The following is a 14,510-nucleotide window of genomic DNA, read 5'->3' as shown; positions in this document are numbered from 1 at the left end:
TGAAAATTCAATGGTGGCTAGAATGGCGATGTCGACTCTGAAGGTCAAAAATTGCATGGACTAGCAAGAGCAACCACTGGCGCCTGGTGGCGCATCGCATTGTGAATCGCCAGAATTGAATACGTATGCTTGACTCGATTTATATTGCTTCAAATACAGTTTTCCTAGTTATGAATATATTATGAATAATGACTAAGAAATACATTGATGATATAAAGCTCACTTAATGTTTGATGCATCAGTTTTTTATAGCTTCCATTAGAGTAATAAATTATTTATACTTTTTAGTAATCTTGGTTGCCATTGTCAACGGCATCCTTTTGTTATTCTGGAAGGATCCCTATAGCTAGTGACGTGCTATCTAATGTGGAAACATTAATAACAGCTTTCAAGTTAACAAAATTTATCATTCATACGTGAGCAATTATTCTTAATATTATTGACTGGCTCGCCTTTTTCCCAAAATGATAAAGAAACAATTCATTCCGAATTTCAGAACACAATCGCTATGACACACACTTACAATCACTTAAAAATTATGATAACTGCATGCAATATGTGAATGTGATGGTTTGAAATAATATTGCCATTTGGGACTATGGAGTTTGACGGAAGCCATCTCCAACTACTTACAGTAATTCTTCTGTCGTTTTACAATGGTAGGTATTTTGCCTAAAAGGTTCTAATTTAAATGACAGGTTTTTCGTCTGACACTACCAAATGTAATATGGCATCGTTTTATCAAATCATAGTTACTATGATTATTATCATTATTATCATCATATTATAATCATCACCATCATCATTATTATTAGTATCATACTATTTTTGCTCCCATTGCACTTATAATCTGTGTTTTTATTCTCCCGAGTTTTGAGGTTCGCATACAGTGCATACAGGAGCTTTTTCATGTAAATATTTTTGACACCACATGTTTGACACATTTTGTTTGGTTGTAGCATATGCCTATCAAAACCAAACGGTTGGTGTCAAAAGACTACATCAGCAACTGTTTGCTGATCACAGCAACGAATTTCGTCCTGTGCACAACAGCTCTACAGCAACAAAAGTCATCTTGCGATTGAAATTTTGTGATCTACTAACCATGGTAAGTACTTTTACAGAATGTAAAAACAATATCAATTTCGCCCAAATTAATGACACTTAACAAAATCCATAACCCATAAGCCCACCGGTAAAGCCCATTCCCTGAAATAAAGTTGTTATTTTGTAAAGTTATCATCGAGGATTGTTTTATATTCATGCATGGTATATGCCCTTTTCAATCTTTGAAGTAGCCAAACCTCCTCCGTGGACAGAGTGTAAAACGAATACATTTTCTTTAAAAGGGCATATCTTCAAAAGTTATGAGCCGATTGAAATAATTGTTTCGGTTTATTAAAGCTAACGGGTAAAGGCTTCTTTACATACCAACATATACTTTTCTGAAATAGGAGAAAAAGAGGGCGCAATGAGGGCCTCATTTTGGGGGGACACCCCCGGGGGACATCCTGTATTATTTCATTTTCTTAAAATGTCAAGTACGACAATATATTTCTACATTGGTTTAATTCTTTGTGTTTAATTTCATCAACATTGTAATATAAACTGATTGTGTCATGGTGCAATCATAAAGTCTTGATCGTTATATTTTAGGCAAATTTTATGTGTCGTCTTTGCTAATTTCATTTTTCATTTCTCTTTAAAGAATACTCGTGAACAAGTGTTTTCAATTCAGACCTGGTCCAAACTGGTAAGGTTTACCATTCTTTGTAATATCTTAATTCATTGTCAATAATTAAGAATAGTTAATTAATGATAAGAAAACAGTCCGTAAGGGTGGTCTTAACCGTGGAATTATGTAAACTTTTAGGCCTCATAACTGCTAAATTATTGGTTATTGGTCTAAAGTTTATCGAAGTATACATATTTAGAATGGCAAAGAATTGATGAATTCACCTGTGAGGTCAAATTTGGGCAAAAATGCTCATTTTAGAGAAAATCCCCCCAAACCAAACAGATTTTGTAGCCCACATTTTTTACGGACCACATGTAAACAAACAAAATTCTGGGGTTAAACAAATTCTATTAATTTTTAAATAGTAGATAAAAAATTCAGGACCCGTTTTTAATTTTTTTAAAAATTTTGATCATCAACTTCACTAAAATTTTACGAAATTTGGGCGAAAATCAGGCTTTTCTTATGATTTGGGGGCAAAATATAGCATTTTAAAACCATTTTTGGTGCAAATGTCTCAAGGTTTGTCAAGTTTAAAAAAAAAGGTCCTAGATATTTTTATCTAGTTTTTACAAGTTAATAAAAAAAATTGACTCAAGATAATTCGGGCAAAAAAAATGGTTTCTTGCATTTTTTTTGCCCAAATATGACCTCACAAATGAATTTATCAAGTCCTTGCCATTCTAAATATGCCTTTTATATACTTTAGACCAACAATTAAGCAGTTATGAAGCCCAAAAGTTTGGGTAATTGCGAGCTTGTTTCCAAAAGGCGCTAAATCCATATTAGTGAAATAGGAGAAAATCATCATTTTTTAAATTAAAAGCCTTATTGGTATTTATTCATTTATTTTTGGTTTTAAATGTTAGTTCTCATGTCAGTAACTACAAAAACACCTATTTTTGAGATCCTGATTATAATGTTTAATTGTAAGTATTCTTTTATTAAACAGCTTGAAGTGGATTTAGCGCCTTTTGGAAACAAAATATCCAATAACCGTGGATTTAGCGCCTTTTGGAAACAAAATATTCAATGATATTCAAAATAATTTGCAATATTAAACAAAATACCCACAAATATTTTTTTATAAAGCAATCTGCACTTTATTTCAACAATGTAATGATATTTATTCACTAAAAGCTTGAAAATGTGAAAAAAATTTGCAAATTAAAAAAAAAAATTTACAACCAAAATTCTGTCAAATCATTCCATTTTGCACGTAAAGTGTCGTCTGTGCTTGCTAGGGGTGTACTAGTGTTTGTACAAGTTGAAATTCTAAACTTTTGTGATTTAAATTTTGATCAATAGTTGCCTTGTCAACAGGAGAATAGTCCTATGCAATTTTAGTCTTTAATTCCCTACCGAGCACGGTGATTGGTCGGATGGATTTAGCGCCTTTTGGAAACAAACTGAAATGGATTTAGCGCCTTTTGGAAAAAAAGTCAAATTTCTGGCCCACCCTGTAATGGGATTGAGCTCCTTTTGGAAAAAATAGTTTGATTCCGTGAAACTTATGATGTAACACTATACATTGGTACCAATAACTCAATTTTTTCCAAAAGTGGATTTAGCGCCTTTTGAAATGAACTGAGTGCAATGCATTCGTCAAGATAATCGCACGCGCTGTGGAGTTATTGCATTTAGCTCGAGAGCCGATAGGCTCGATTGCTAAATGCAATAACTCCATGGCAAGTGCGATTATCTTGACGAATGCATTTGCATGAGTACATTATGCGTCATACATTATGCGTCATATACTTTTAGTGTATTAAAACAATAGGCAATATTAATTGCTGCATTCATTATATTAGTTTGAATATTAGAGAAATTATCTTAAATTTTAAAAACACCGTCAGGGCACTGACCAGGTAGCATTTAACTGGTCAAGAAAATCAATCACTGTATAAGTTGGTATCGATTGCGCCTTACGTCAAACTTTAGTAACTTATTCACGCATGGTTTGTAACCAATTTTGATCGTGGTTCCGAACACAGAGAGCATGAACCAGTTGACCTGGAAACGATCGATTTTGGCGTCCCACTAGAATGACGGTGAATGGAGATGAGAGAATAAACGTATATATCAATATCAACTGGACTTTATTGTTCTATAATTTGAACTTTAAAATCTACTTATATTAAAACACACGACAGTGGAATTTTACAATTTATACAGTATTATAAAGTATGATCATGATATTATGCGCTAGTGTGTATTTCCCGGGCGTGTTTATGTTATTTTAAATATAGGCCTACATGTATTTCATTTGTAAAATGCTGAATATTTTGGAATGGTGTCATCTTGTATATTGTCCATCTATTTTTAGCCATTTTTAATTAATAGAAGCTCGATTATTCTCATTTGATGTTTGATTATTTGAGTTCATTAATCATAATTTATGGCAATGATAGTTGCAAAATAGAACACAGTTTGTAACCTATGATTTACATCGTGCGCATGAAAAATGCCATAACCTATAATTATTTTAACACCACAGAATGTATATTCGTACTTTTTTGAGAGAGAGAAAGAGAGAGATATCGACAGATAAGTTTATAGTTATGTTAAAGTAGTATTTCTAGTATTTGAGCGTGCACGCGTACGTATTATCTAAAATCTATTGTTTAGCGTGCGGGTTTTAGATAATGCATTGTTTAGCGTGCAGGTTTATATAATTTGGGCTATTAAGGGTTGTTCGCGAAAATAATGCACAGGAGAAGAATACATAACGATGAATAGAAACGCTATTGATATTGACGTCCAATTCGGATGTACATGACCTTCTTCTTTCTTTTTATACCCGCATGCGAAGCATGGACGGGTATATTGCCATCCTGTGGTTTCTTCTTCTCCTCCATCAAACACATCATTCTGTCAAGGCTAGCGCTAAAACTACAAAGGCCCTGGGGCCCATATGTGGTACACTTATGGGCCCTACCCCGTAGAAGTGCCTTTTGCCCATTTTGGCCCCAGAGGTCAAAGGTCACGGGCCCCAGGGGCCCAAATGTGAAAATACAAAGCACGCCATTTCTCATAAAATGAAGCAGCCTCAGGGCCCTGAGTTGGTACACTGATAGCCCTAGGGGTACTCTATATTTACAAATATACAAGAGCCCCATATGTTATATATTATGGGCCCCAGGGGCCCAAATGTTAAAATATGGTGCATCAGATTGACAAGCCTAGCTCTAAAAGTACAAGAACACTAGGGCTCATATGTGGCATATGTATGGGCCCTACCCAGCAAACACAAAAACGTTTTAAAAACGTTTTAAATAAGTTATATTTTGGCTTTTGGTTTAGGTAAAAACGTTTTAATAACATTAAAATGTCGGGTTATATAAAGGTCATGATAACGTTTTAAAACGTTTTGTATGAAAACACACTACAACAATATTTTTAAATGTTTTCAAAAATGTTATTGTAAACTATTGTTGCAAACATTTTTGCCAAATATTGTGTCAATACTTAAATAACATTATGTTAAAATATTTGAACCCAGTAAACACAGAAATGTTCTTAAAATGTTTTTTTCAAAACCTTTTAATAACATTTAAATGTCGGGTTATATAAAGGTCATGAAAACGTTTTAAAACGTTATTGAAAATATTTTGGGCAAACATTTTTCGCAAAATATTTTTTCAACTCCCCAAAATAACATTCTGTTTAGAATGTTTTGTATCAATTTTTCAAGAATGTTTTTGGAATGTTATTAAAACGTTTTTATACCCTTTATATAACCCGACATTTAAACGTTTTCTGTAAAACATTTTTGTTTGCTGAGCAGTAGATTATCAAAAAATGTTTTTAAGGTTATGAAAACGTTGTATACTCATAATATACCCTTTATATAACCCGACATTTAAACGTTTTCTGACAACCTTTTATAACCTTTTGCGAATGATGTCGAAAACGTTTTGTGTTTGCTGGGTAAGTTGTAGATGTGCCTTTTGCCCATTTTGGCCCCAGATGTACAAGGCTGGGGCCCCCAGGGGTCCTACTGTTAAAACAAAGGGCCGGCTCTTTCTTAGCAAATAAAGTAGCTACAGGGTTCAGATTTGGTACACAGATAGGTCTTTTAGTATTATACTGTCATATGTATATATAACCCCCATATGTCACATAATATGGGCCCCAGAGCCCCAAACGCTAAAACATAGGGCCGGCCGTTACTCAGTAAATAAAGCAGCTACAATGCCCAGCTTGAGTCTACTGATAGCACTTGAGAATCATACTTTAACATATGTACATGAGCCCCATAAGTCATATATATTGGGCCCCAGGGCCCCAAATGTTAAAACAAAGGGCCTGCTGTTTCTCATCATATAAAGCAGCTTTATGGCTCAGAGTTTGTACACAGATTGCACCTGAGAATTACATTGTTATATGTACATATGAGCCCCAGGGCCCCAAACTCTAAAACATAGGGCCGGCCGTTACTCAGTAAATAAAGTAGCTACAGTGGCCAGCTTGAGTCTACTGATAGCACTACAGAATTATACTTCAACATAATTATGTACATGGGTCTCATAAGTCAAATATTATGGGCCCCAGGGCCCCAAATGTTAAAACAAAGGGCGGGCCGTTTCTCATCAAAGAAAGCAGCTTCCGGGCTCAGAATATGTACACAGATAGCACCTGAGAATTATATTGTTACTAACACCCACACACCCATCCACCCCACACACGTAGGACTAAACAGACAGATCGTATTATATCATAATTGGAACTACCAGCGTGAAGCGTTAAGGCTGTTCCAGTTAAATTACATACCCATTGGCTGTTCCATTTAATTTACATACTCCCTCTGAAATGGATGTTCCATTTAATTTACATACTCCCTCTGGAATAGTTTCCCCCTAATAATATTGCATAGCCTCACTGTGGGTATGAGATACTGACAACAGCAACCTATGGAGAGTAAGAGAGACGACTCCCCTGGGGAGGGGACTTTTTATAATTTCTTTATTTTAAGTGCTACTAACAGTTACTAACACCCACACACCCATCCAACCCCACACACGTAGGACTAAACAGACAGATCGTATTATCATAATTGGAAATACCAGCGTGAAGCGTTAAGGCTGTTCCAGTTAAATTACATACCCATTGACTGTTCTATTTAATTTACATACTCCCTCTGAAATGTCCCCAAAAAAGGCTGTTCCGTTTAATTTACATACTCCATCTGAAATGGCTGTTCCATTTAATTTACATACTCCCTCTGGAATAGTTTCCCCCTAATCATAGGGGGAAACTACAATGCCCAGCTTAAGTGTACTGATAACACTTGAGAATTATACTTCAACATATGTAAATGAGCCCCATAAGTCAAATATTATGGGCCCCAGGGCCCCAAATGTTAAAACAAAGGGCCGGCGTTTCTCATCAAATAAAGCAGCTTGGGGCTCAGAGTTTGTACACAGATTGCACCTGAGAATTACATTGTTATATGTACATGTGAGCCCCATATGTCACATAATATGGGCCCCAGGGCCCCAAACGCTAACACATAGGGCCGGCCGTTACTCAGTAAATAAAGCAGCTACAGTGCCCAGCTCACAAGTCAAATACTATGGGCCCCAGGGCCGCAAATGTTAAAACAAAGGGCCGGTCGTTTCTCATCAAATTAAACAGCTTCAGGGCTCAGAGATTGTACACAGATTGCACCTGAGAATTATATTGTTACTAACACCCACTCCATACACGTAGGACTAAACAGATCCACAGAGAATTAATTATAATATAGATGACATCAACGTTAAGGCTATTCCAGATAAATTACATACCCATAGGCTGTTCCGTTTAATTCACATACTCCCTCTGAAATTGCTATTCCATTTAATTTACATACTCCCTCTGGAATAGTTTTCCCCTAATCATATTGCATAGCCTCACTGTGAATAAGAGAGACTGACAACAGCAACCTATGGAGAGTAAGAGAGACGCCTCCCCTGGGAGGGGACTTTATACAATTTCTTTATTTTAAGTGCTACGAGAGTGCAACCTACATTAAATTAAAGCTTGTGACTTGGACTTTCACTTTTTACACATTTTTTCGTCCAATTGGGCGACTTTTTATAATTTCTTTATATTAAGTCCTCAGCAAGTAAGGACTGTAAGTTTGGGTACACCGATAACATGCGGGTATAGCCGTATTTGTGTACAAATATATAGCCTTCTAGTTGTTCTTCTTCTTCTTGATAGACATGGACTGACGAGTTCCTTACATGGAATCCTAAGGATTACAATGGTATAAGACGACACACTGTTCCTGTTTCAAAGATATGGGTGCCAGACATAACTTTGTATGATAGGTATGTAATAGCATTTTCCTTTTTTCCATTTGATTTTGAACAGTCCTTTTATTTCAAGGGCTTTTCACTCACCTTTCATTTCAGAAATTCTGCGCCTCTTTACATTGGTAGTTACAGTAGAAGCTAGTAGATATTTCAATTGAATGAATAGAGCCTGGCATAGCGTGACGATTTTTTGCGTACACTGTGCGATGAATCCAACCATCATGGTTGGTATTTTAATTATTGTATCCAAGGTCGTGCGTTCATGTTGTAGTTTGAAATACCCTTATTGGATTGTTGAAACCTATGTGTTCATTCATTTTTTCCCTCTTTTTTTTGTTGACATAATCAGCTTCTGTCTCATTGTTCTTCTTCCTTATACATATAAACACACATATTTAACATTTTCGTTCAAATATCAGTCTTTCTTCATTAGTTTTTCTATATAAATGTGTGTGTGTCTAATAATCTGCCGTGTCTATTTATTATTATTCAGGGCTGACATCGATGTTGCCTACAAAGCTGATACTGTCGCCAACATCTATCCAGATGGTACAATAATGTGGTATGCCCTAGCTATTTACCGTTCAACTTGTAAAATTCATGTTAGATGGTTTCCGTTTGACGTCCAGGTTTGCATTCTTACATTTTCTTCATGGAATCATGACGGTTTGGAAATTGATCTGTACCCTGAACATAGCTTGGATGCTAATACATCCAGGTAAACTTTAGCCCAGTAGAATACATAATCTATGTTTGCACTTATAATGAAAGACAAAGATAAAGACAATTTATCGCGTCTGACGTCACCTGTTTGAGCACGGTTTGTGTCGTGATGATGACTTGCTGAACGCGGATTTATAACCGGGCGTCTTATTGTTAATTTTGCACCTTTCGACATGCAAACCATCTCAAAATGTAGGTATTTATAGTAGGAAACTTTCTTTGGTGAAGGCACCATGTCCACAATGCCTAGAAAAGCTGCTTTTTGCCTTGTAAAAGTACGGACTTTTCGCCATTTGCTGCTATTCCTTTTCTCCGATCAGCACTCGGTCTTCCTTTTACGCGCTGATTAACCTGTGTAAACCAATCAAGGATCGTAATTGACAGTGACATCAGACGCGATAAATTGTTTTTATCTCTGTCTTTAATTATAGAAGCCACTTAGAATAAACACAAGAAATACCTTGTAGTGCACCACACTGACATGGGAATCTTAGGCAATAGAAACATATATTGCTTTAGTCGATCATAATTATTGATGTTACCAATTAAATGACTATTGTTAACTGTGATAACATATGAATCGTTGTCTGTATTAACAATATTCAATATAAATTAAGAGCTATTAAGCATTCATAAATTCTGACTAATTAGTCAAAAAAAAATTAATACACTTTCAGATGCAAATAATACTTCTCAATCTTTTGTGTACCTCATGTACAGGCCTGTTAAAGTTTGTGATATTTAAGTGACTTTTGTGACCAGATCAAATAGGGGTATAAATGGGAGATCAATTAGAGACAGGGGCAGCCTCTGTACTGTCAGGACAAGGACCGGACTCACCAAGTGGTTTCCTGTGAAGTCAGGTGTCCGACAAGGATGTGTCCTCTCGCCTCTCCTGTTCCTCATTTTTATGGACAGGATCACCCAAGAAGCAAATCTAGATGAAGAAGCTCTCAATGAACTACTGTTTGCAGATGATCAATGTCTCATCCACCAAGACAGCCTTAGCTTACAAAACCACACCAACAGACTGCACGCAACCTGCCAAAAGTATGGCATGAGCATAAGCATCCCAAAGACAGAAACCATGCTGATCAGCCGATCCCAAAAGACCTTGGACATCAAGATTGACAACACAACCCTCCAGCAATCAAAGGAGTTTAAGTATCTGGGCAGCATCTTTACTGAAGACGGGAAGATAGACCGAGAAATTGAAACCAGATGCCAGAAAGCAAACAACATCACCTTCATGCTTGGGCCTATACTTTCCCACCCAGCTGTGCCAATGGATGCAAAAAGAACAATCATCAACGCAATCTATACCCCGACTCTCTGCTACCAGGCACAAACATGGGCTATGAACAAAAGACTGAACAGAAGATCACCACCTGTGAAATGAAATGCCTACGAAAAGCTGTAAACAAGACACGACGGGACAAAATTAGGAATGAAGTCATCAGAGACATGGTTGGCACCAAGCCTATGCTAGACCAGATTGAAAGCCATCGCATCAAATGGTTTGGTCATCTTATGCGCATGCCCACAAATCAACCAGCCCTGCGGTCCTACAACAGCAAACTGTCCGGTACCAAACCTGTCGGAAGGCCAAGAAGAAGATGGATTGAGGGGGTCAAGAAAATCCTGACAAGGCACAATACCAACCTGACAGATGCTACCCATGCAGCCCAAGACAGACGTCCCATCATTTCCCCGCGACTCTGAGAGGAATAAGCGGAGGACAAAAGTAAAGTAAGTAATGGTGATGAACTTTGATGGACCTGGTGAGTCTGAGCTACAACTCAAGACACTCAATGATTCCATTGTACGAAATCTTATTCTGGTTCCGAGGTCACATACAAATATCTGAAAAAGGTATTAAATGTGTACATTTGCCTCCATTTATAGTTAAGATTCCAATGTATAATCATGCTAAGTTTGAAGAAGCTACCATTTACAGATCTTTTAACAAGTTCATTTGGAATGTTGGATTGAACTGTAAACATGGTTCGTTTCGAACAATTCCATCTACTCGGCATTTTCAGTGACGTTTCACCATTACACTAGTGGTTTCTTCAGACTGCAACTCATCACATCTTAATTGCTTCCTTTTATAGTCAACAGGAACCGTAGAGGGCGTGATGAGTTGGTCAAAGATGTTGTTGAGTGAATATAGGCCCCCTCGTCCTTGTTTAGAGTGTCTTTTCCTTTTCGGCGTATCCAGATAGCCTATTTTAGCCATCTGGTGGTCTTGTCAGCTTCCCTGTCGATAACTTTTGAGTCCTCAGTCCCAATTGATGGAATGATTAGAAGAAGCTACGTGGTCGTAGCCTCTCTCTCGCGAGAATGAATTCCAACATGTCAGCGCCCGTGACAAGCGGAAGTTGAAAGAACTTGCGAAAAAGTAGGGGAATTCGGTGACCAACAATGTAAATAAGAACAATTCTCATGCGGAACGGAACATGAGTGGCACTCAGCTAAAGCGATGGGTCAAAAGTAAAAAAAAAAACTGTCAGAAGATCAAAATAGAGTGTTTTAATGCGCGTTCTTGGATACGCGGTATGTCCCGATAATTTAAATCACTCGTCCATTGTTGATGAGCATATCGTTGCGTGTGAGAAAGCATGTTGGAAGCTTCCCAAACCTGAAGCAGCACAATTACGTGCGGAGATTGTAGGAACATTAAAATCCGCGAAATTACCTCCTCAAATATCAGTAAAGTCGCGATTAACCGGCTTCAAAAACAGGATTCTATCATGGTCCTGGGGGCTGATAAAGGACGGGCAACAGTTGTCATGGACAAAACAGAGTTACCAACAAAAAATGTGCACCCTCCTTAGCGACTCAAAGACTTATGAAAAATTAGATCGTGATCCCACGCCAAAACAAAAAAGAGAACTGGTTTCAATTTCACATAGGCTAGAAAAAGAAGATAAGATCAAGAAAGCGGACAAGCAGTTTCTGTACCCAACCTCGGAAAATGTACCTCGAATTTATGGTAGCCCCAATATTCATAAAGGCGGTACTCCGCTTCGACCTAGCCTTTACAGGCTCAATCGGTTACAACGTGGCCAAGTCCCTTGCTGATATTTTGAGTCCTATTGTTGGCCAATCCGAGCACCATGTTCTGAACTCAAAAACTCTAGTGGAAGATCTGAAAGATGTAACCCTTGAGGAAGATGAGATCCTTAACTCGCACGATGTGGTGGCGCTTTTCACGAGTACCCCTATTGATCTCACTCTTCATGTGCTCAGAGAAAGACTGAATGAGGATAAAGATCTTAAAAACAGAACTCTCCTCTCCATCGACGACATAATAAAACTTACCAAATTTTGCCTTGCTACGGTCGCATATTTTAGTTACTCAGGTCAAATCTATCGCCAACGTTTCGGCATGGCCATGGGTAGTCCCCTTTATAGCCCCCTCGCTTGCAACATCTATGGAGTGGCTTGATGAGCAGAAAGCTATTTCCAAAAACAAGACAGAGCTACTCTTAAGACAAAGCCTACCTCTAAGCAAAAAGATGACGGTGAAAAGTCAAAAGGCATGGTTGTAGGTCCTTTTATAGAGGGCCTTACCGAGTCTCGCGAGTTTTTTATTTTTAAACATGACTTCGCAACTGGTATGAAACCACTCCGTAAAATACGTAGCATGCTCGTTCATCCCAAGGACAAACTCCTCCCTCAACAAAAAGCGGAGGCGATTTATGAAATCCACTGCGGAGACTGTGCTAGTTCATATATTGGAGAAGCGGCCGTCCCTTCGCTTGAAAGAACACCAAAAAGAAGTGGAGAAACTTGAAAGCAAACCATATACTCGAGCTAGCCGAAAATCATCTATCACAGACATTCACAAGTCAGCTATCACCGATCACGTAGCTTCTCCTAATCATTCCATCAGTTAATTGGGAGGACTCGAAAGTTATCGACAGGGAAGCTAACAAGACCACCAGATGGCTAAAAGATCTGGATACGCCGAAAAGGAAAAGACACTCTAAACAAGGACGAGGGGCCTATTCACTCAACAATATCTTTGACCAACTCATCACGCCTTCTACGGCTCCTGTTGACTATAAAGGAAGCAGTCAAGATGTGATGAGTTGCAGTCTGAAGAAACCACTAGTGTAGTGGCGAAACGTCACTGAAAATGTGAGTAGATCAACATCATTTTGGACTGGAATTGTTCAAAACGAACGTTTACAGTACCATTTACAGAACCAATGTTCTAAGAGCTGATGTAGAACTTATTGAATGACTATCGTATGTTACGTCTACAGGTTCTTATCCAATGGAGTCTGGGACATGGTAGCAGCTCGTACCAAACGAGTGGTAACTACATACTTATGTTGCCCAGAACCGTACCCTGAAGTACGCTACATCCTGGTATTCAAACATCACTCTGCCTTCTACATTTACTACATGATATTGCCGTGTTTGGCGCTATCAATACTATCACTTGTGGTATTTTATCTGCCTCCTGATTGCGGAGAGAAGCTGACATACTCTGTCACCAATTTATTGGCTTTGATAGTGTTCCAACAAATTATTGCTGGGAACATACCGCCAACCTCAGATGATCCTCCTCTCATTGGTATGTATGATATACTAACGGGACAGTATAAATTATACAATAAAGCACATTGTAAAAGCCAACAAAATATGATGAACATTTTGTACAAAATGTCACATCAGTACCAAGCCATGGAAATGAGCGAATATTGTTTCTCTCAAGAAAAACCCAGAATGGTAAGGTCCAAATGCTCTTTACCTAATGTGCTGCTTATGATAAAGACCATACCTCAAGAACAAGACATGTAAAACGTTCAAGAAATTGCCATTATAGCAAGTGCAAATGTCACTAATGTATGTATTGTTCTTGTGATGTACTACATTTACAACTTAATATCCGGTCAAGTAGCCTGTCCGAGCCAACTGTGTTTCAACTTCAAGCCCTGCTAACTAAGCATGCTATGAGTAATGGACCAACTTGTTAAGTTGTCATCCTAAGAGCGTTATTATTTTTTGTAAGAACCTACTCTTTTATTATTTTTGTAGGAACCTATTTCTTGTGTATGATAGTCATGGTGTGTGTCTCGGTGATAGCAACTGGCATCGTCATGCATATGAGTGCTTTATCCCAGCCTGTTCCTCGATGGGTGAAACGTGTGTTTCTTCACTTCTTACCCCGTGTGTTATGCCTATCGCCAGATGCAATTGAAGACAACACGGACGGAATTAAAACGTTTCAAATTGCGAATCCAAATTCGAGGAAATCGTTCGAAAGTGGTGTAGAAGAGCTTCATGCGAATAGTGCAAACCAAGTATCATCGAATGGCACTATTAATAACATCACCTTCATCTTAGAAGAGCGCTTAGACAAATTAGAAAATTTCATGAAGACGGATTTGACCAATAGGAATGCCCAAACATTTGAACAAATGCAATGGCGGCGTGTTTCTATCGTTGCTGATCGTCTGTTGCTCAACACTTTCAGTTTGTACATGATCGATTGTATGTACTGTGTGTATAACAGTTAAGGTTGTGATAGGAAGTGAGGAAGAATATGACGCAGTAAAACGTGATCTTGAAGAAAACTGGTAGTTACCCAAATGTTACCAAAGGGTAGTTATACCTGTGCATTCCCTGTGGATTTTCCTTTTTACGGTCATTAAAATGTGTTTGATACCATTATAGAGGCCCTGCATGAAATTATCGATTGGCTCCAAACAAAGGATTTGAGCCGGTGTCCT

General features: G+C 37.9%; 1 protein-coding gene across 1 annotated transcript; it reads left to right on the top strand.

Moving 5' to 3' along the window:
* Positions 1 to 598: 598 nt before the first annotated feature.
* On the top strand, positions 599 to 14,297 carry LOC140140463 (neuronal acetylcholine receptor subunit alpha-10-like). The gene is made up of 7 exons (XM_072162223.1): positions 599 to 659; positions 960 to 1,108; positions 1,709 to 1,753; positions 7,946 to 8,055; positions 8,534 to 8,758; positions 13,038 to 13,351; positions 13,816 to 14,297. The coding sequence occupies exons 1-7, from the start codon at positions 599 to 601 to the stop codon at positions 14,295 to 14,297; spliced, it is 1,386 nt and encodes a 461-aa protein (XP_072018324.1).
* Positions 14,298 to 14,510: the final 213 nt, after the last annotated feature.

The sequence above is a fragment of the Amphiura filiformis genome, chromosome 19, assembly GCF_039555335.1.
Source record: "Amphiura filiformis chromosome 19, Afil_fr2py, whole genome shotgun sequence".
Lineage (NCBI taxonomy): Eukaryota > Metazoa > Echinodermata > Ophiuroidea > Amphilepidida > Amphiuridae > Amphiura > Amphiura filiformis.
Note: the sequence above shows the minus strand (reverse complement) of the source record. Positions and strands in the feature narration are given on the sequence as shown.